Source organism: Silene latifolia, chromosome 11 (genome assembly GCF_048544455.1).
Source record: "Silene latifolia isolate original U9 population chromosome 11, ASM4854445v1, whole genome shotgun sequence".
Lineage (NCBI taxonomy): Eukaryota > Viridiplantae > Streptophyta > Magnoliopsida > Caryophyllales > Caryophyllaceae > Silene > Silene latifolia.
In genome coordinates, this window is record NC_133536.1 from 18,451,165 (window position 1) to 18,472,075 (window position 20,911).

Genomic DNA, 20,911 nt, shown 5'->3' on the forward strand with positions numbered 1-20,911 from the left:
CTATAATTCAATAATCTAAATATAAAATATATAAATCTAATTAAAAGGCAAGCAAAACTAACTATTATCATTTACATGTCATATTTTAATTACATAATAAGACAACATCTTAAATCAATCTCCTGTAAAGTGGATCTTGTAAAAAAAATATAATAATAATAATAATAATAATAATAATAATAATAATAATAATAATAATAATAATAATAATAATAATAATAATAATAATAATAATAATAATAATAATAATAATAATAATAATAATAATAATAATAATAATAATAATAATAATAATAAAGCAAAACTTATACATTCCATTTCTCTTTATTCCTTATTAATGTTTATATTAAATTTCATAATAATGAAAAATGATGCTCAAAAGTCGTGAACCTTGATTCATATTTTTACCTATATTAATTTTGATAATAATGAAAAAAGGATGCTCAAAAGTCATAAAACGCATCTCAATTCTTTATATATTTTTGATGGAAGACAAAATTTATAAGCCAAAATTTTTCTTATCTTTATCGTCAGTATAACTAAATGTATCACTAAACTTTCCTATCATTCTATTAACATCAAGCCAAGTGTATTAAGGTTTTAAAATTCTTAACTAATTTATTTACTTTTTATGTAAGTTCCATTGGGTCATGAAATGTTCATCACATTTTCAATTTCATCGTTTGTGTTTGTTTTGTTCTCATTTAGGGGCTATCAAGATTTGTGGTGTTGAGCTATTCAAAGGTAATATACTTACATCTCTACGACTTCATTCTCATTCCCTTTTTCTTTCACTATTTAAGAGGAAACTTAAGTTAACAACGATAATATTGCATAAAACAAATTTCACTATTTTGTTGGTTAATTCAGACTAATTACTGAGTTACTTTTTTTATTATAGGGTCGATTCGTTGGAAAAACAAGACTATATGGAGAAGTAAAATACTAGAATAGCTTAAATAACTATATATTGGAGACTAATTACAAGATTGACGACATCAACGTAAATGACTAATAGTTTTTATTTTCTTTTTTTTCAAATGTATATTTTATTTTGGTATTTGTTTTTTTTTTTCATCATTTTACCTTCGAAAAAATAGCTGTAACACCCTCATACTCCAAGTGCCTTACCAGGACCACTTAAGGCATGAAAGTGCTACCATCTCGGTTACCCGAGGCAATGATAATCATCAGACAATAAAGAAACATATTTAAATAGTAAATAACGTTTAATGTTATTACATGCCAAAAACCAAAACTGATAAAGAGGTACAAGTTCTCCAAAACTGTCTACTATCAAAAGACTATAAAACTATCAAACACAGCGGAAGACTTCTAAACTGCGTCGTGGTGACCCTCCCAGTTATCCCATACGCATCTGCTCATACCTGCTCAATAACTGCTCACCACCCCCGAGTGGATCACCACAGTTTTTAAAACATTTAACGGGATCATTACTAATTACACAATAACAATGCCACAATGGAACAAGTACACAAACAGCTCCATCGTCACATCAACCCCAGTCTCCATAATCAACTCCTCATAACCGGCTACACACTAAAGTGTGTAGCCCTGCCAGAGTATCCATCGCAACAGGTTACTCCTCGCCGCCAGTGGGGGACCGCAGCCGTTTCCACCTAAGCCCCGCTCATCTCCTTCGAGCGATAAACCCAAGTCTATAAGGGATATTAAAGAGGACAAAAATGAGTATAAAGAAACATAGATCAAGGGGAGTAAGATAGATATAGGATATTAATCCCACATTGACGAAGAAACATAGATCAAGGTAAGAGCTAAGTGGCATATGTATATTTGTGGAGGGGTTCCCTTAGCGGAGCTCCCAAAAATTCATCTCAAGTTTCTTTAAAATTCATTTTTCTTTTTTAGTTAAATTTTACTCCCTCCCAGTCACTATAATGTTCTTTTTTTTTTCGAAACGGATTATTCAACTAATGTTCCCTTTTCTATTTTTAGAAAATTTTACTCTTATTTTATATTCATTCCTCTCTCCTATCACCAAACCCACACAACTCTTTTACTCCTATTTTATTACTTTCCTTTATGTTTTGGCCCCACAATTCTTTATTTAACTACTAATAATTCATCCATCTCTCCTATCATCAACCCCACACAACTCTTTTACTTTTATTTTAATATTTTTCCTTAAGTATTGTGCCCATATCAAATGGGAACAATATAGTGACTGGGAGGGAGTATGTTTTTGTTAAATCAATTTTAAGATAATAAGTTGCATATTGTTAAATTAAATATCAAATCTATAACTCTTGAAGATAAGAGACCTTTGTGTAGATAGATAAATTTTAAGATAATAAGTGGCAGGCGTTACAAAACATCTTGGTATGATTCTTTTCCCGCCTTTAAGTATTTCAAAGAGGCCATGGTAGCTCAGGGTTGGGTAAATCTGTTGGACAAGTATAGCCCTATGTACTCTTGTCCGAGATTATTCAATTCTATGCTACTGTCAAGGTTAATGTTGCATCTGGTACCCTCTCGACCTACATCAATCAAAAACCATTTGTCCTTACAACCGAACAACTTGCGGCCCATTTGGAGATTAATGATGTAGGGTTAACCACATTTCCAAAACGTGACTGGGGTGAGGTTGAGGAAGTCACATCTACCGAGGTTGTGAAAGTTCTTAGACCTCATGATGAACATGGTCCTACAAATATCTATGCTCTTGAACTCTCAGCCCCAATCCGATTTATCTTCAATCTGGTCTATAGGAACCTTGTCCCTAGCAACAACAGTCGGGGGAGATGCTCTCTCCTCGACATGCTCCTGATCCACCATATTGTCAAACACATTCCCATTAACCTTCCTCGTCTCATGTTCCATCGCATTAATGAGATAGCTGCAAAATTTCAAGACGGGAACTATGATAAGAACATAGTGGTTCCTTATGGGATATGGCTTTCTCTAATTTTTGATAAGGAAGGTTTAGTGTTGAAAGGGATTCCCGCTGTTGAGAAGCTAAGTGATGAGATGACTTCGGGCCTCCTTTCTCGAATGAACATGGAGATCCAAAATGGGAAACTGACAAAGAAAAATCAGGGCAAAGGTGATGCCACAGTCCACGCTACTGTTGATCTAGGGGTTGTGATTAGTAAGTTAGATCAACTTATGGGGATGGTTAATCGCTTGGTCAAGGAGAATGTCAAACTACGGGATGAGATGGGTGATCTTCGTACCATGAATGAGGATCTTTTTGAACGTCTTGACAAGAAGAAGCCATCCTCGTAACTTTAAAGTTGCCTTTCTAACCCTCTTTCTCCTTAAGCTTTTCGGATCTTTGCTTTAAGAACTTATTTTGAAACTCTTGGATGTTTTTATTTTATGCTTGAACTTATTTGCGTGTGTTTTGACAGATTTACCTATGCTTGAACATGTTTTATCCTCCCTTGATGATGTCAAGAGGGAAGTAGTTCAAACTATGCTTATGTGTGATCTTTTAACTCTTAGGCTAACGTTCACCGTAATTATGTCTTAGCTTCCATGATTAGATGTTTTACTTTGGCCAAGCATGTTGCACCCTTCGATTACCTTGATCATGTTTATGAATTATGTTTATGTTGAAATGACCAAAGACGACTAATCATGGGCTAAGGGGAAAAATCACACATGTTTGGACTTGTCATCATCAAAGGGAGAATTTGTTAGAACACATTAAGTTGATGATGACAAGTCCCCTTTGTTATTTGATTGTTTGCTTTTAGTTGAATGATTAGTGATTGAAGCAATCAAATGGACTTTTAACAATGATTCAAGATGATCAAGATAATCAAGAAAGTCAAGAAAATGATATTTTCTAAGCCTTAGTCGAAAAATGTAAGAGTAAGTGTAACATTCTCGTTTAAGTCAAGTTATGGCAAAACCATGCAACAGTAGGTTCTACTGTGGTTTCTGGTACTACCGTATGGAGGATGTCTTTCGACAAAATGTTTTAAGTGTTAAAACTTTGCAAATTTCAAATCTTAAACATTTGAATTTTCAAAAGCTTGAAAACAATCTGAAATTCTTGAGTCACAAATCCACTTGACTAAGCCTCTAGATTTGTGCAAACACCTTTTACTTAAATAGTAAGGAAGACTTGTCAAACTTCTAAAGTGAGAAAAGTTTTTTGCCATTTTGGTAAAAGGTCACATGTTGAGTGTAGTAACTTAAGTTTTCTGATTTCTTAAGCCCCAAGCCTATAGTTTAACACTTACCATCACTCAAAGCTACTATTTTAATATTGGATTTAATTTTCCTAAGTTGTACTTACCTAAGATTAAATCCACTATAAATAGAGTGTCTTAGTCTCATTTATTTCTCAAGACTTTCCAAAGCATTCATTGTAAAACATTGCAAATCATTTGTGCATTTAAAGCTTTGTTCTTCAAGTGTTTGCAAAACGTTTTTTCAGATTTTAAAGTCTTCATTTGTTTTCGAAAAAGCTGTAAAACCTCCGAGTATCAGTTCGCTGTACTGTGACATAATGAGTTTGTTCCATGATTTTCGTGTTAGATCTTAATTGTGATCTCCATGTTCATTTAGTGAACTCTTGAGATTCAAGAATTTGTAACACCTTGAGATAGAACCTATAAACTCTTGAAGTGGAGTAGCTTTAAGTTTAAGTGCAACCGGAGTAGGTTGGCGAGTTGTTTTCATTGTAAGGGGTTTAATAAGTTTGAGTAAATTTCTAAACAAGCAATAAAATAACGGTTGGACGTAGAAGTTTTTTCTCCGCTGAAGACAAGCTTGTTCGGCTCGTTCTTCCCCTTTTCTTTCTACGCTCGTGTGGCGTAAGTGCACCTGGTCTGTCCCGTTGGGTTCAAGGAATTGTTAGTAATACTTGTTGATGTGGACGACACTGCTCGTGTTCAACCTATTCTTCATCGTCCTGCCCTCGTTACTTCAGTTTACTTTGTTTTAGTTCTAATTTTAATTAATGTTTATGTAATCTTTATGCTTGAGTTCGTTGTACTAAATTTGCTAGTCGGACTTCTAGTGCAACTTAGTCCGTTAGTTTGTTGTGTAACATTTGGGGTACTATAATTCCCTTTCTCTTACTGACAAAAAAAAAAAAAGTTAATCTATCAATTTCTTTACTCGCTTTTAACAAATAGTACGTAGTTTCGTCCAAGCAAGTAGCTTTATACTCATGCAAGTATGAAATGTAAATAGTCCAGCACAAAGGAAGTAACAAGTACTTGATAAAGTAATGCATATACCGTGTGCAATATCCCACATTTTTTTTATCCCACATAAATAGATTAAGATGATGAGCTTGTGAAAAGGCAATATATAATTGTCGCATTGTTCAGTGTAAAACTTATCTTTGCGCTTGGGGCAATGACGCAGCTAGTGAGGTATTAACCGAGGCGCGTCAATTGCTGGTTGAAAACTATTTCCAAACCCCCTCTTCGGCCTTGTCTTGTCCTGGGCCGTTGAGAATTTCTGGAAGGGCTCCCTCGTTAGAGGGTAAAGCCCTACAATTCTGAGTTTAAACTTTTTTTCTTTACCAAAAAATCCCCTCGAATAAATATTTTTGCAAAGTATTTCACAATTTCTAGTTAATTCTATTTCATTTTTCATTGGGGACTTGTAAAGTGAATTTTTTTTCTCTATATTTGACAAAAACAAAAATTGTCAATTCATTGTACAAAAATTGAGAAATTAAATAACATATGGAGGAAAATAAAAGTAGAGTGGAAGTGGGCACGTGGGCTCGCACGACCAATGGCCTATTTTCACTCGACACGGGAATAGCCTATTTTAACACGACACAAGATTGATGCTGCTCAGCACGACACGACATGTCATGCCTGGGTGAAAATTTGAGAAATAAGTCTATATGTGATATAAAGGCGGAAGCTTTAACGAACTTTTAACGAACTTAGAATCGTCACGTAGTAAGCGCGACGTGTGAACAGAATTTAACAAACTTGTAACGGATAATTAGCTTGTTATTCGGCCTTGAATACAAGCTAATGGTGTCCAACGAACAAACTACCTCCTTTGTTTGTTAGACGAAGATTTGAATTACAATCTCAAATCGGGTCTGTGATCAAAACTTTGATCGGATTTTTATTAAACGTTGAATGAATAAAAACTAACACAAAAGTTCCTTATATATTAACTAAAAACTATGATTAATATCTCTAACTTATTCACCAAGCTGAATAAATAAATATATTCCTAACTTAATCACCAAGCTAATCTTAGGATATTTTATTCCGACTATAATAATCTTTCCTAATCGAATCCACTTCTCTCAACCTGTCGTTGGGCCTCCATTCATCAACAAACACACTTCACCAGAACCCGAATGTAACCCAGCTCCAACAAATGCAACCATATCAACAGGTCTCGGGTTCAACCCCTGCTCCAACATTCAGTTAATAACTACGTCATCCATTATACTTGTATCACTATGTCTACTCAGGCAAAGCACTACCAACCCAGGCAAAACACGCTTGGCCACACACCCACACCGAAAAAGCAAAGAAATAGTGGAGGAATGCCCAAGCAAGGACGACAAGCCATGGGTTGTGGCCACTCCATGGGCCGTGCGTAAGCCGCCAATTCCATTTAACTTGCACGACACAAAGTTCACCTTCTTGTGCACGGTATCATTTTCTCATCTAAGCACGGTGTGCCGGCACGAAGTACAACCTTATACGACCCACTTCCATCACTAAAAATGGCAAATATGAAAACAGCTACCCAATAAACTATTGTTTGTTCTATTTTTAGTCTTGTTTCGCAAACTTTTCTTCTTCTAAATTGTGTTTTGTTCATCAATGGCAACGTCTCAATACATCATTTTTAACCCCATTGCTTGGAGACCTGATCCCATAATTAGTCATCGTGTCATGATCGTCGTCATTGTGCTACCATTGCGACCACAGAACCTCAATATATTGTAGCAGTAACCTTCAAAACTTTTGTAACTTGGTTACCATATGGTGTCGATTCCTTAAATTTGTAATATGTCGGTCTTACACTAGTTTCTTAAACCGAAATTCTGATTACCAACCTTTTAATTCACTTAGTCATGATATTAGTATAATAGGACCTGTTTTACACAATATTTATGTAAATTAAAACTGATATGAAATTAGTCCTATCACCCTTCACCAATTATAGGAGTGCATATAGGAGATCAGGATATTAGTCCCACATCAGAGAAGAGGCACAACAAACTAAGGAGCCTTGTTTAAAATGTGATCCTCCTCTACTGATAAACTCACGCAGCCATGTAGTAAGCACAAAGCGAACTATTCTTTCGCCTTTTACTAAAGAATACCGTGTGCTTGCTACTTCTAAGTGGCATACGTTTATTTTTGGAGGGGCTTCCTTAGTGGAGCTCTCGACAATCCAACTAAAATTTTTGTATAACTTGTTTTCTACTTACAATTTTAGAGCAATTGCAATGAGAGGTTGTTTGTCTCGGGCTTTTAAATAAGAACTTATAGAAAAAGTTTGTCCCATTGCAAAATAATTTTTTTTTACAAATGATTGGTACCGGAGGGATAAAGTTTGTTTACATAAATTTTTTTTACAAATGATTGGTACCGGAGGGATAAAGTTTGTTTACAAATGATAGGTACGGAGGGAGTGCTCCTTGATAGGTTGCATTTTTTAAAATTTAATGTTAGTCCTTAATTCTTGTAGTCTTGTAGATAAGAAACAAACTTAATGCATAAATGTTCATTCTACAATTGTTGAAGACAATAAGCCTATAGTTAGTCGCATAGTAAGAAGTCATAATACATACTCCGTATGACTGTATATAGCAGAAACTTATACATAGATGAGTTTAAGGAGTTGTGGCAATCCCCGGTGATGGATAAACCGGAAAAGCGGGACTGTGGTACCTCGGCTGTGGAAGGCACTTCATCAAGCGCCTGCGGATAAGCAGACTCTGGCAATGCAGGTACCCCGGTTGTGAGAGGAGGAACAAGGCCACAGGGGTGTCAACATACAGGGTCATCTGAATAGCGTTAATTCAATTTTCCTATAAGTTGTTATATCGGTTTCTTTACTCGTTTTTGACCAACAGCTCCGTCCAAGCAAGTGGCTCTATATTTGTACAACTACGAAATCGGTTAAATACAAAGAGTAAGAGTCCAATTGAATAGAGGAAGTAATAGGTACTCCATGTGGTACTGCATATTGTATCCAATATACCACGTATTTGTATCCTACATGAGTAAATTCGGATGATGAGCTTGTGAGAAGACGGTATATAACCAATGTATTGATCATCGTAAAAACTCTCTTTACGCTTGGGGCAATGACGCAGCTAGTGAGGTAATAACCGAGGCGCGTCAATTGATGGTTGAAAACTATTTTCAAACCCCCTCTTTGGCCTAGGCTTGTCCCGGGCCGTTTGGAATTATTCGAAGGTCTCCTTCGTCGGAGGGTAAAGCCCTACAATCTACGGTTGAGTTAAATTCTTGTAGTTGCTTTTGGGAAGGGTTTAGTGTTTAGGGTGAGGATTTGTGTTGTTCCTTTTATTTAGTTTGTTTATCTCGAATTTTTCTTCTTTTAAGCTTACCTTTGTCATCAATGGCGTCCCATACACCATTTTTACCCTCATTGTCTTGAGAGTTGATCCCATAACTAGTCATAGTGTCATGATCTTCGTAATTGTGCTACCATTTCGACTACTCAATATATTGTAGCGTTAACCTTCTAACACTATGTAACTCGGTCACAATATGTTGTCGAAATCCCCTTTTGACAGTAAGGTGGCCGTACACAACATTTTTCTAAAGTCGATTTTTGTATAACTACCCTTTTACTGTAACGAGTCATGATATTAGTTTAATAGGGCCCTTCTGTATAAAACAACCTTACATAAGAACATCCGTCTACAAATATATTAGACTCTTTCGGTTAGAAAATAATGCTTTTTCTTATCAGCTATTTGAAAAAACAAAACTGGATTAAATAATGCGGCATATAGGAATGGATATTAATCCCACACTGGGGAAGAGACACAATAAAGCAAATAGCATTGCATAAAATGCTATCCTTCTCTACTGTAAAACCCACGCAGCCATGTAGTAAGCACAAAGCGAACTATTCTTTCGCCTTTTACTGGATTAAATAATGTACTCTTGTTGCTTAATTTGATGTCTGAGCACTGGGAGTGGAGTGGACGAGTTAAGCCCGAAAAAGTGGGAAAAAAATTAGAGGCCTGACTTGTGGTTAGAGTAACCAGGTTTTCGTAATTATTTTATTCGCGCCAACAAATTATACCTCAATAATTTCCAAAAAAAAAATTTCTACTGATTTACTTACCTAGTTGCTTTAGGACTTCCTTATTGTTGTCAGTAACGAGAACTCCTCACCCAAGTAACAAAGCATATATATATATATATATATATATATATATAGACATGTACCATACATAATTTCATAATCTTTCACTTAAAAACAATTGCAAATTATACATAATAAACAACACTAAAATCAGAGAATTTCATCAAAATCGTCATGGATAAAGTGAAAGAAAAAGACAACCTAAACATGAATAATAATACTACTAATAAGAGATTAATGAAGCTCAAAGATAATGAAGATACTAAGGTGCAATCATCGTACGCTCAACGATTGGAGAATTCAACCCGAAAGATGCAAGAAAGGTACAATCAAGCTAAAGATAGCCGGCAAAAGATATGCGTGATCGGGTTGAATGATGCGCCTAACCCACGTGGTCGTGGTGAGACTATGGTCAAGAAGTTATTACCTAATGGCGTTAGAAAGCCACCGGTGTCTAACGTAAAGCGTACCTCAAGTTGTGTCAAAGATGGAGGCATAAGAAGAAATTCTCAAGGGTATGGCGGCATCAAGGGTAACAATGGAACTTTTGAGTTGTCGAAGAAACGGGATGAATTGAATGAAAAGAGGAGATTGAATGAAGTATACAAATTGTCGTACGCTGAAAGGGCGGAGATGGTGAAGAGGAAGTTGCAACAAGGCTATGATCAATGCGAAGAAGAAAGCCGTAAGAAGGCGTGTTTCATTTGTTAGATGGAGGCTATGAAATTTGGTCGCTAATTGGCTTTAGCGACTAATTTATGAACATTAGCGACTAACTAAGTTGGTCGCTAACTAGCCTTTTCCTTGTAGTGTTCATTGATCAATATCTTAACTATGCTTGAAATAGTTTTTTACAACGAATAAGGGATATTAAAGAGGACAAGGTAAGAGCTAAGTATAAAGTAGGATTCTTCAACCTTGAAAAAATCACGCAGCCATGCATTGACCACAAAGTGAACTATTCTTTTACCTTTTACTAAAGAATACTCAAGTTTATTTAAAATTCATTTTTCTTTTGTAGTTAAATTTTATGTTTTTGTTAATCAATTTTAAGATAATAAGTCGCATATTGTTAAATTAAATATCAAATCTATCTACAAGAAACCTTTGTGTAGATAGATAAATCGATGAGTAAATAACAAGTTATATTACATATAATAGCCAGACGACACATAAACTTATAGTACACGAGTTTAAGGAGCCATGGCAATCCCTAGCTAGTGATGGATAAATAGGAAACACGGGCTGTGGTAACTCGGTTGTGGAAGGCACTTCATCAGGCGCCTGGGGATAAGCAGGCTCAGGTAATACATGTACCCCAATTGTGACATGAGGAACAAGGTGTCGTCTACAGGATCATCTAAATAGCCAGGAGCGTTATCATAGTCAGGATCATCATCAGGTGTCGCAGTATCAGGAGTCTTGGGGCCAGGAAGATCGTCTCTTTAGACATATGAAAGTAGATTGCGCGCGACAACATTGATCCGGTGATGGCTCATTAGTGATAATGTAATTAGTAAAATGGTTAATGCCAAGGATGGGTGGTAGTGTCTTGATCCCATGGCTTAGTAACTAACATTTGTTTAGTTGTTTGTTTATTTCAGAATTCGTGTAGTATTGAGAAGGGTTAAATAGATGGAAGATGTGGGTAATGAGAAGAAGAAAACTAATGCATACCATGTGCAATATATAGAAGTGCAAAAAATCGAGAGGAAGTAACAAGTACTTGATAAAGTAATGCATACCGTGTGCAATATCCCACATGAATAGATTGAGAAGTGGAGCTTGTGAGAAGGCAATATATAATTGTCGTTTTGTTATTGTAAAGCACATCTTTGCGCTTGGGGCAATGACGCAGCTAGTGAGGTATTAACCGAGGCGCGTCAATTGCTGGTTGAAAACTATTTCCAAACCCCCTCTTCGGCCTTGGCTTGTCCTTGGCCGTTGAGAATTTCTGGAAGGGCTCCCTCGTTAGAGGGTAATGCCCTACAATTCTAAGCTTAATCTTTTTTTTTCTTCACCTTCTTTAGATTTCAAAATTTTACGACTACATTGCTGATATTATATTTAACGGAATTATTTTTTCACATACAATTTTTCATTATCGTTCCATATAATACCCTTACCACCTAAAACCTAAGAAAATTAACTCTTATACGAGTAACATTTTTTTCACATACAATTGATTTAAGGAATTGAACAATGGATCCTAATCCGAAAGCTTGTCGATTAATCAAATTAGGGACGTTGGTGGTTCGCGGTGGCTTGCGTGGTGGCTGGTGGAGAAGAAGTTGGTAATTAATCATATTTATGATAATTCTTCAACTTGATGGGAGTTAAATTATTCAAAACAAGGGTTAACAAAATTGGATTAGCCAAAATTGCATGATTCCAAATCATTACTTTTTTTTCAATTTGAAATACAAAAGATCAATTGAAGTTCGCATATTACAATCTATAGTACGACAATTGAGTTTTGCATTATAATGATTTGCAGCATTAAGCTCAATCCCTTGCCTTGTTGAATGCGAATCATAATGAATGGATATTGCTACTCCGCGATTGGTTGTTCATCCTCTAGCCTTATGCTAGAGTTTTTGGTGATCTGTCACAATATTGGGTCACCATTATTAATTTCCTTCACCTGCTTTTCATAAGGCCGCGACCCTCAATGGATTTACATCCAACAAAATTGACATTAGAGCAATTAACGCTGGACAGGGGACTGGTAGGGATTGACTCGGCGGAGTATGGGGTAGGCCAAAGGGTGGGGAAGGTAAGTTTATGTATGTGCGTGGTTTTGAGCGAGGGTGGGTAAGCATGGGTAAAATATGTGAATAGAAAATGACGAGGAATGCCCAAGCAAGGCACGACAGGCCATGGGTCATGGGCCGTGCGTAAGCTGCCATTTCCATTGAACTGGCACGACACAAAGTTCACCTTCCTGTGTACGGTGTCATTTTCTCATCTAAGCACGGTGTGCTGGCACGAAGCACGACCCAATACAACCCACTTCCATCTCTAAAAATGACAAATATGAAAACAACTACCCAATAAACTATTGTTTGTTCTATTTAGTCTTCTTTCACAAAATTTTGTTCTTTTAAATTTTGTTTTGTTCATCAATGGCAGCGTCTCAATACACCATTTTTACCCCCATTGTTTTAAGACCTGATCCCATAATTAGTCATCATGTCATGATCTTCGTCATTGTGTCACCATTGCGACCGCATAACCCGAATATATTGTAGCAGTAACCTTCAAAACTTTTGTAACTTGGTTACCATATGGTATCGATTCCTTAGTTTTGTAACAAGTCGGTCTTACACTAGTTTTTGAAACCGAATTTTTGATAACTAACCTTTTAATTCCCTATGTCTTAGTTATGTTGCAGAATAATGGTTTTTGTTATAAACTATTTGAAACAAAACTGGATCAAATAATATTCTGTAACATTCACCCTATCACCCTTCACCAATTATAGGAGTGCATATAAGAGAGGATATTAATCCCACATTGGAGAAGAGACATGACAAATTAAGGAGAACTACATAAAATGCTATCGTTCTCTACTGTTAAACTCACGCAGCCATGTAGTAAGCACAAAGCGAACTATTCTTTCGCCTTTTACTAAAGAATACCGTGTGCTTGTTACTTCTAAGTGGCATACGTTTATTTTTGGAGGGGCTCCTTTAACGGAGCTCCCGACAATTCATCCCAAGTTTCTTTATAAATTATAATTCACTTTCATCCCGACTTTTAAGTGGCGTACGTTTATTTTTGGAGGGGTTCCGTTAATGGAGCTCCCGAAATTCATTTTTTTCCTGATGATTCATCTCATGTTTCTTTAAAATTCATTTTTCATTTGTACGTAAATTTTATATTTTTGTTAAATTAAATATCAGTTCTATAATTATTGAAGACAAGAAACCTTTGCATAGATAGATAAATAGATGAGTGAATAACAAGTTATATTACATATTACATATAATAGCCAGACATCACAAAATAAATATAGCATAAACTTATACATAAACGAGTTTAAGGAGTCGTGGCAATCCCTGGTGATGGATAGACTGGAAACGCAGGCTGTGGTAACTCGACTGTGGAAGGCACTTCATCAGGCGCCTGTGGATAAGCAGGCTCAGGCAATGCAGGTACTCCAGTTGTGACAGGAGGAACAGGGGTGTCATCTACAGGGTCATCTGAATAGTCAGGAGCGTTATCATAGTCAGGATCATCAGGTGTCGCAGTATCAGGAGTCTCAGGATCAGGAAGATCATCTCCTGAGACATCGGATAGTAGATTGCGCGCGACAACATTGATCCGGTGATGGCTCATTAGTGATAATGTAATTAGTAAAATGGTTAATGCCAAGGATGGGTGGTAGTGTCTTGATCCCATGGCTAATTAATATACACTTGTTTAGTTGTTTGTTGATTTCGGAATTAGTGTAGTATTGAGAAGGGTTAAATAGATGGAAGATGTGGGTAATGAGAAGAAGAAAACTACTGTTGGTTGAGAATACTTTTTGTTTATAGCTCAACTCCCCTATTACTCTTGTTCAAGTTAATTAAGTTAGTCATTAAGAAGTAGATTTGACTTCTTGATAACATTACTTGATACGAATACTAGTGAGTATAAAATTGTGTAATTTCTCAACATAATTGCATTTGGAATAATAGGTTTACTGATTTGTTGGATTACAATCTTTTTCATAGGACAATAGCTTTTGGCCGTGAAACTTGAAAATGGTAGTCTTGTAAAGCACTGACTAATTTTGAAATAAAAATTAAGGTGTTAAAGAATTAGAGAAATACTACTCCCTCATATTCACCTTTTTCTTCCCTATTTTCTTAAACGGATTATTCATGTTTTCTTCCTTATTTTTTTTTGTTTGATTTGTGTGGTTCAAATTCAATAACATGTGGGGTAGTGTGTTTTGTGTGGTCCAAATTCAATTTCTTATTTCTTGTGCAAAAAGGAAAGGGGAAGAAAATGGTAAATATGAGAGAGTATTTACCTTCTCCTTCCAATTTTCTCTTCTACCTTCTAATATTATCTTCCTTGTTCTACTTGTCTTATGACCCCACTTGATATATACTCCCTCTTATTCACCCATTTCCTCCCTCTTTCCTTATTTGTTGTAGTTGGATTTTCTTCACTCTTTTTTTTTTTTTGGAAAGTGTTGTGTGGTCCAAATTCTACTACATGTGAAGTAGAGTGTTTTTTGTGGTCCAAAATCATTTTCTTATTTCTTGTGCAAAATGGAAGAGGGGAAAATGAATGAATAAGAGGGAGTATTAATTAAGTTGGTTGTGAGAGGGTGAAGGGAGAAGGTTGGAGAGAATGTTGGTAGCACCCCTCTAAGAATTAAGTTTTGAACCCATAATTACTCTCGATGGTTGAGGCACCGGGACAAGGAGATTATTTCTTCACTAAGGCCCTGTTCTTTTGGACTTTTATTTGCCTTTTTAAGTTCAGTTCAGTTCCTACAAGTTAAGTTCCTATAAGTTCAGTTCATCTCCTATAAGCTCAATTTAGACAAGTTCATACAACTTATATTAACTAAAAATTCATAACCGTTTTCTAATATTGACAAACTGAAAAAAAATGTACGCTTTTCATTTAAATCAATACAAAAAAAAAATCCAATATTAAAATTATCCAATACACATTATAAATAAAAAACAAATAAACAAAAAAAATGACCCTTATAATTTGTTTATGCTAAACCGCCTACTCGTTACTTATTCACAAGCCCACCTATCTCATTAATTTTTACCCTTATTTCACCTATACCTCATTAATCTCAACAGATTGAGACATGTCTGAAACAAAGCGTAAGGAAGCTATGTACAAGGTATGAAATAACATAGTAAAAATATTTGGCGAAACAATGAATTTGATGGGGTCAATGAAAATGAAGATGAAGATGAAAGTGACGAGGAGGATGATGATATGGAAATAGTTGGTTAGAAAAAAATATAATATGTAATTTATTTTTTATTGTAATGTATTGTAGTACTTGTATAAAAAATAACTTATATAAAACGCAAAATTTTTATAAGTTTAGTTCGACTTCTTTAAGTTCAACTTATATAAGTTCAGTTCAGCTCTTATAAGTTCAGTTCAGTTCAGTTCATATAAGTTCAGTTCAGCTCCTATAAGTTCAGTTCAGTTCAGCAATTTAAACTCCAAAAGAACATAGCCTAAATCACTGAAAGATATACAAACCGGACCTTTTGATTTGGTCAATTGTGGGCCGAATTTATTTAGGCACGGTCCTTTGTTATCAGTTTTTCAAGTTTCGGTATTTGATTCGTTTCGGTTCAAGTTCGATTAATCTAGGTTCAGAGATTGAATTTCCTGTTTTAAAGATTAATCATTAAATAGTAAGAAGCAAATGAACATTTTATCTTCAAAAAACAATCATCTAATTATACAACGCATTTGATTTTCGGGAATTAAAATGTAATTATCACCTGTACTCCATCCAATTCTTCTTTTTTCTTTCCATTTCACTTTTTTGATTTCAACTTTGACCGAAAATAAATAAAAAAATACATAATATTATTACATAAATTTCAAATATTTAAATTTATTGTAAAAATATCTTTCATGCAAATACAAGTGAGAAAAAATAGTTGATAGGAGGGACTACTGTGGAAAAAAATAATTGGTCATTTCTATCTTAGACTGAAGACCAAATATTTCAGATTTGGTCCGATCTTAGACTGCAATTTCTAGATCCGGATCTTCGATCCACCAAATTGTTATTTTCGATCTTCAGTGCGGTCCAGTTTGATCCGGTCCCGTGTTGGACAAATGCTCACCCCTAAATATGGGTCAAAATTTATGCGTTCATAGTCCAAAATGTGTATTGGGCCCATTCGAATGCATCACATAATGGGGCAATCTCGAACTTTGACTCTAAAATTTACATACTGAACAATGAACATCATAATTTGGTGAAGAAGTTTTGGAGAAGAAGAAGAAGATGGAGAGAGAAGTGATAGAATCAGAACTTGTATTACCAACTTATTTCAAATTCAAAAAGATTCAAATTTTCGACAAATATCCAAAGGGTCAACCCAGAGGTAGATGGAAACATCTCAAACAAATTCTTCAAGCTGAAAATTACATAAATTTCCCTCCTGATGAACCTAATTGTATGCTTTCTTTTCTTTTTATCTCTTTTTATTAATTGCATTATTAATTCATCTATTTTATGTTCATATGATGGGTATTCGTTTGATTCAATGCCAAAGAAGTGAACTTTTTAGTTGTAAATCCGAACCCCACTTACCTCGCAATTTGTGGGAGCAATTGACGTATTGGGGTTATGTTGAAATCGATACTTTCCTGATTAATTTGAAAAAATAGAGTTTGGAGATTAGGGTTTAGTGATTTTTAGAATTTGTGAACTGGATTTCACTGCAATTCTTGTTTATGTTCTTATTTATGTGGAATTGAAGTTTGGATTGTGTTTAAGGGGAAGAATTTGGAAAAATAAGGGATCTTTTTTGTTTTGGGGGATTTCAATGTAGTTTTGGGTGGATGTTTTGAATCTTTGGGATTATTTCAGTGGGAAATGATTAATTGCTATCCCCCTAAACCGCGCAATTTGTGGGAGTCATTGAGGTGCATGAGTAATGTCGTTTTTGTCGTTGTCGCAGCTTATCTGCCTTTGTTGGGTGATTGATGAGAAATTTGTTTTCTGTCTTTCTTCGTGTTCTGATTGCAGATGTCAATATTGAGACACCGCCGTCTATGCATCCACCCAAGAGACTTTGTGACATTACAGGATATGAGGTGAGTTTGTTTTCATTTCTTTGAAAAATTTTGTATGTTTTAGGTATGAAGGATGCTTCCTGATCTCCTTGGTTCAGGATGTATCAAACTAAGCATGGTTTGCTGATTTTAAGTGCTTTGCCATTTGTCGTCTGTTAAGACATTTTTGGACGATAATGGCATTTATCGTTGTGCTGATATTCTCTAATGCTGAGAGCCACTGTTTCTCATATTATTTATTTGTGTGTTTGAGAATAGGGGGTTTAATATTTGATGTCGGGGTAAAAATGCACACAGCTTAATACGACAGACATGAATGCTGGAATGGAGTATTGGAGTATCATAGAAATCACTATATTATTCATTTGTTTTCGGATGCTTTGTTGTATGACTTGTATCTTTGGAAGGCCCTTGCTAACAATCAACCCCTCCCCCTGCCCCCCATTTCAGTCAGTAAATCGCAGACACCCTTTCTTTGTGTGGACATTGATATTGACTGAAATGGGGAAGAGGTTTGCTCAAAATCAGAGCAGCAGTAGTTGAGACTTGAGAGGCCCCAGTTTGTTACACTTCTATTTTGTTTATTTTAATCTTTATTTCGATCTTACGTTGCCTAGGAAGAAAGCTCTTACTTTTTTTTTTTGTTTTTCTCCATTTTGCGTTTCCTTAATCCTCATTCAGTAGGATTAACTGTACTTAGAAGTCAGAAGTTTGAAATCAGTTAATGACAATATAAATGAGTTGGTTTGGTTTTCTCGTGTCGAATGCCTTTAGAGCTATGTTACTACTTACTTTGACTCGTCTGAGAAGTATCGCGTCTGACATGTATCAGATTCTTGGATACGGTTATTTCCGTGTTTTTTGATTTTTTGGTCTAAAATGAAGTGCCGTGTCGGACACTTAAGTTTCGAACACACGACATATGACCAAAGTGAAGTGTCGGAGGATAATTGTAGCTCTAGAAACACTTGTGGACTTCTATTATCTTTTAAATGTGCCATTTTTGTATCAATTGAGAGATTAACTAAAGTGTTTAAGGATTGAGTGAAGAATATCACATTGTTATCTGTACGGCTATACTTAAGTAGTCATTTGATCAGTTGCTGGGCTATCATTGAATTCCAAACTTGCAATTAACCTCTATTACAGATTATTGGTGAGCCTCAGGGTAAGATTTTACAATCGTGGTCTTTTTCGTTATGAAATGTGAGCCGAATGACTACCTGATGTAGCCTTTATTACAGATAGTGGTGAGCCTTGAGGCTTGAGTTACTATATATGCAATTACAGTGAAGCGGAAAGGGCGGTCCGAGCATATCTAGTAACTCAATCATAATCATTAGTACTTAATACTATCTGATATAGCCACACAAACGTTAACCAGATTTCGAGGTGGCAAAATTTTATTTTCTTTGGATGCTAACATTGGCTATTAATGGTGTCCTCTTGTTGCCTCTGATAAAACACAGAGTAGTAGAACTTCTGTGATTACTCATTTGTAAAAATGAGATGGATGAACTGTCCTTACTAGTTTGCTAGTCTGGATTTGCAAATAGCTCTGGTTTCGAAGCTATTAATCGCTCAAGTTTCTTTGTTTTTTAACGCAGGCACATTACCAAGATCCAAGGACCAAACTGCGGTATGCCAATGCTGAAGTCTTTAAGCTCATCAGGGCACTTCCTAATGACTACGTCCAGCGATATCTTGCTCTGAGAAACGCTGCTGTTGTCCTTCGATAGTCTCAATCCTCTGTCAACACCGCTCTAAAGTTGTCAGTGGTTAATGAAGAGGCATTTAAAGTTGTATATCAATCTATGACACATTGACGCTGTAATCTGAGATTCAGGAATGAGCCAGGTGCATATGAAATTTGGATGGTCTTAGTTTAGTTTTCCTGCCTTTACATTTGCTTAGCTCACTGCTGTTATTATCCAGTTAGATTTTGTTAAAAGGAAGCAACATGGAGTAGACTACATGGGTAACAACAATGTCGACATTATTCCTGCTTCGTTTCCTTTCCAGTTAGTATCTAGACTAGAAACTCGTTTATTTCTGAAAGAATCGTGCAGCCGCTAAAAAAAAGGTATGTTTTACGTGTAAATGGTCATGGGTGAAACGAACCGTCTCCTTCCATCTACCCTGCTAGTTAGCGGGCTAGGGGAAGAAAATTGATTTTATGTGTAAATAAGCCCATAGACATGCGTACTGGTAAAGCCAAACCTTAATTGATTCATGAATTGATTTTGATGGTAACAATTGATCTAAAATTAGATAATAAAGTGGTGGATGAAGACATTTTCGATATCCCCGATGGAGGGGTATAATGTGTTGTTAAGAAGGCTAGGCCGCTACACCGACGACCAATATGGTACTAAGGTGATTATAAGTTGATGTTGAGCTTAATTCTCAGCGAATTATGACACAGACGGAAGAGATGGTTCCAAAATGCGGAATTTGAAGACCATAATTCACGTGACTAACTTTGGAGTCACTATGGCGGAATCAAATGAAAATTGCTTAGTAAGGACCTAAGCGCATGTCATGAAGTTATATACTTCTTCTGTCTCAATCATTTGTTTACTTATGATTAAAAATTTAAATTAGCCAGTCACAAAGAAAAAAAAAGGTAAACAAATGAATGAAATGGGGAAGTGTCACATTTGAGCTCATAATGTAAAATACCCTCCAAATAAGAGCAATCCGATTGCCTCAATTGGAGCTAGTTTCATTATGCAAAAACTGTTCTATGATTAGTAGCGTACAAAAAACAACACTTCCGTTGTAACTCGCAAGTAATGTCATTTCAAAGATACATGTGGCCTTCCTGGCGAGGTTAATGGCATCAAAACCTGACTGAGCTTTTAACCTAAGATCTATAACCCTAAATTAGCTATCCACACATTTTGCCATGTCTTGTAATTTCTTGCCTGAAGTCGAGGTAGACTAAGGGTACTGTCAGCTTCAAAGCTAATCAGTCACATATTTCGGCATTGACTGATTCCAGAAATCTTCGAGCCTAACCACAAGTACTACAAGTTTTGCGCCTAAGGTTATGCACTGATGCTCATGCAGTTACCAAAGGGAAGTGTTTCGGGCCTTACTCCTTAGCATTGGTCATACATACCTAATTCTTGCATTCCAAAACATTCCGAAAAAAGTTCACTGTTTTGAACCAATTTTTCCTGCACCAGAATGGTACAGTGAAGTTGCCTTCAACATGGCAAAACAGCGGGGCTGAATAGCTAATGCATGATGACACTGGCAATTGGCATTTCATGTGCACTGCTTGTTCTTTCATACCTACAGACGAGCACAGTACCAGTCGAACACAGGATGAACATAATTCAGCTTAAAAAGTTCATTTAACCGTGTCATTAAATCCACCACTTCTTTAACTTTCCGCAGTCATCCCCTTTGCAGTTTGCACACACCTTCAAAGTTCAAACTAGCTCCAATACCTTTTTGTCCAAATAATTTTTCTGAAGATTTAGTACTCTCCTCAAATCTTAGATCTCTACTCTCAGAAATAGGCCACTACACAATCCCGAGTCTACCTTTCGGAGAAAAAGGCTCAAAACTCAGTCCAAAGACATCAGCCAAACAAGCCTATAAACAGAACCATGATTCTAGTTTCCTTGTCTGTGTCTCAACTCTCAAGTACTGTATGTTGCTACTTAAGGAAATTTTGGCTTCTCCCGTACTCCCTTTGTCTCAGTCATTAGTCGTTTGTTTACCTTGTAGATTCTTTGTGAGGGGTATTTTAATAAAAGGTAAACAA

The 20,911-nt window shown here is 35.9% G+C and overlaps 1 protein-coding gene, 4 non-coding genes and 1 pseudogene across 5 annotated transcripts; all 6 read left to right on the forward strand.

Annotated features, from left to right (window-relative positions):
- The first annotated feature begins 5,340 nt into the window (after positions 1 to 5,340).
- LOC141616519 (U4 spliceosomal RNA) lies at positions 5,341 to 5,495 on the forward strand (annotated as a pseudogene).
- A 1,766-nt stretch (positions 5,496 to 7,261) lies between these two features.
- Positions 7,262 to 7,379, forward strand: LOC141616657 (U5 spliceosomal RNA). The gene has a single exon (XR_012530989.1). It is a non-coding gene; the product is annotated as a U5 spliceosomal RNA (small nuclear RNA).
- Positions 7,380 to 8,287: 908 nt separating this feature from the next.
- LOC141616623 (U4 spliceosomal RNA) lies at positions 8,288 to 8,429 on the forward strand. The gene has a single exon (XR_012530957.1). It is a non-coding gene; the product is annotated as a U4 spliceosomal RNA (small nuclear RNA).
- Positions 8,430 to 11,170: 2,741 nt separating this feature from the next.
- LOC141616588 (U4 spliceosomal RNA) lies at positions 11,171 to 11,312 on the forward strand. Its single transcript, XR_012530925.1, has one exon. It is a non-coding gene; the product is annotated as a U4 spliceosomal RNA (small nuclear RNA).
- Positions 11,313 to 12,925: 1,613 nt separating this feature from the next.
- LOC141615492 (U5 spliceosomal RNA) lies at positions 12,926 to 13,043 on the forward strand. The gene has a single exon (XR_012529912.1). It is a non-coding gene; the product is annotated as a U5 spliceosomal RNA (small nuclear RNA).
- A 3,223-nt stretch (positions 13,044 to 16,266) lies between these two features.
- LOC141611276 (protein EIN6 ENHANCER) lies at positions 16,267 to 19,383 on the forward strand. Its single transcript, XM_074429782.1, has 3 exons — positions 16,267 to 16,511; positions 17,087 to 17,154; positions 18,741 to 19,383. Exons 1-3 carry the CDS (start codon positions 16,340 to 16,342, stop codon positions 18,870 to 18,872), a joined length of 372 nt encoding a protein of 123 aa, XP_074285883.1. The 5' UTR covers positions 16,267 to 16,339; the 3' UTR covers positions 18,873 to 19,383.
- The last annotated feature ends 1,528 nt before the right edge of the window (positions 19,384 to 20,911 follow it).

Excerpts from the sequence above, each read along its gene's own strand:
- LOC141611276 (XM_074429782.1), top strand. The coding sequence starts at position 16,340 with ATGGAGAGAGAAGTGATAGAATCAGAACTTGTATTACCAACTTATTTC. Across the intron at positions 16,512-17,086 it reads CCCTCCTGATGAACCTAATT|ATGTCAATATTGAGACACCG; the intron begins GTATGCTTTCTT and ends TTCTGATTGCAG. Across the intron at positions 17,155-18,740 it reads GTGACATTACAGGATATGAG|GCACATTACCAAGATCCAAG; the intron begins GTGAGTTTGTTT and ends TTTTTAACGCAG.